This window comes from Mastomys coucha, unplaced genomic scaffold (genome assembly GCF_008632895.1).
Source record: "Mastomys coucha isolate ucsf_1 unplaced genomic scaffold, UCSF_Mcou_1 pScaffold22, whole genome shotgun sequence".
Classification (NCBI taxonomy): Eukaryota; Metazoa; Chordata; class Mammalia; order Rodentia; family Muridae; genus Mastomys; species Mastomys coucha.
The window spans coordinates 141919964-141920352 of record NW_022196905.1 but is presented as its reverse complement, the minus strand read 5'-3'; the positions used below and the strand labels follow the sequence as shown (position 1 = coordinate 141920352).

Sequence of the window (389 nt, the reverse complement as noted above, 5' to 3'; positions counted from 1 at the left end):
TATGCCCAGATGAGAGACTCTGGTAACAATCCAGCATGCTGCCTGGGTAGTGGTCCATCATGCTGGCCTAGAAGGCAAATGGATATCCATTCATAGCAGTAAGGATCTAGCAAACAAGCCAAGTTGTCTCTAGAATTGAGATTACAGGTTTTATACTATTAGAATAGTCGAGATCTCACTAAAGGACTCTTTCCTTTGACCAAATAAATGTTGATCAAGAACAAATTACTTAAAAAGCAGTATGCTGGGCTGGCGAGATGGCTCAGTGGTTAAGAGCACCGACTGCTCTTCTGAAGGTCCTGAGTTCAAATACTAGCAACCACATGGTGGCTCACAACCACCTGAAATGAGGTCTGACGCCCTCTGGTGCGTCAGAGCAGCTACTGCTA

General features: G+C 45.0%; 1 protein-coding gene across 1 annotated transcript in view; it reads right to left on the bottom strand.

Moving 5' to 3' along the window:
* The window catches only part of Pan3 (poly(A) specific ribonuclease subunit PAN3), a 123272-nt gene that overhangs the window by 16530 nt on the left and 106353 nt on the right, over positions 1 to 389 (bottom strand). The window contains exon 13 of the mRNA XM_031391203.1: positions 6 to 67. Within this exon, the coding sequence (XP_031247063.1) occupies positions 6 to 67 (62 nt within the window). The remainder of the gene's footprint in view (positions 1 to 5; positions 68 to 389) is intronic.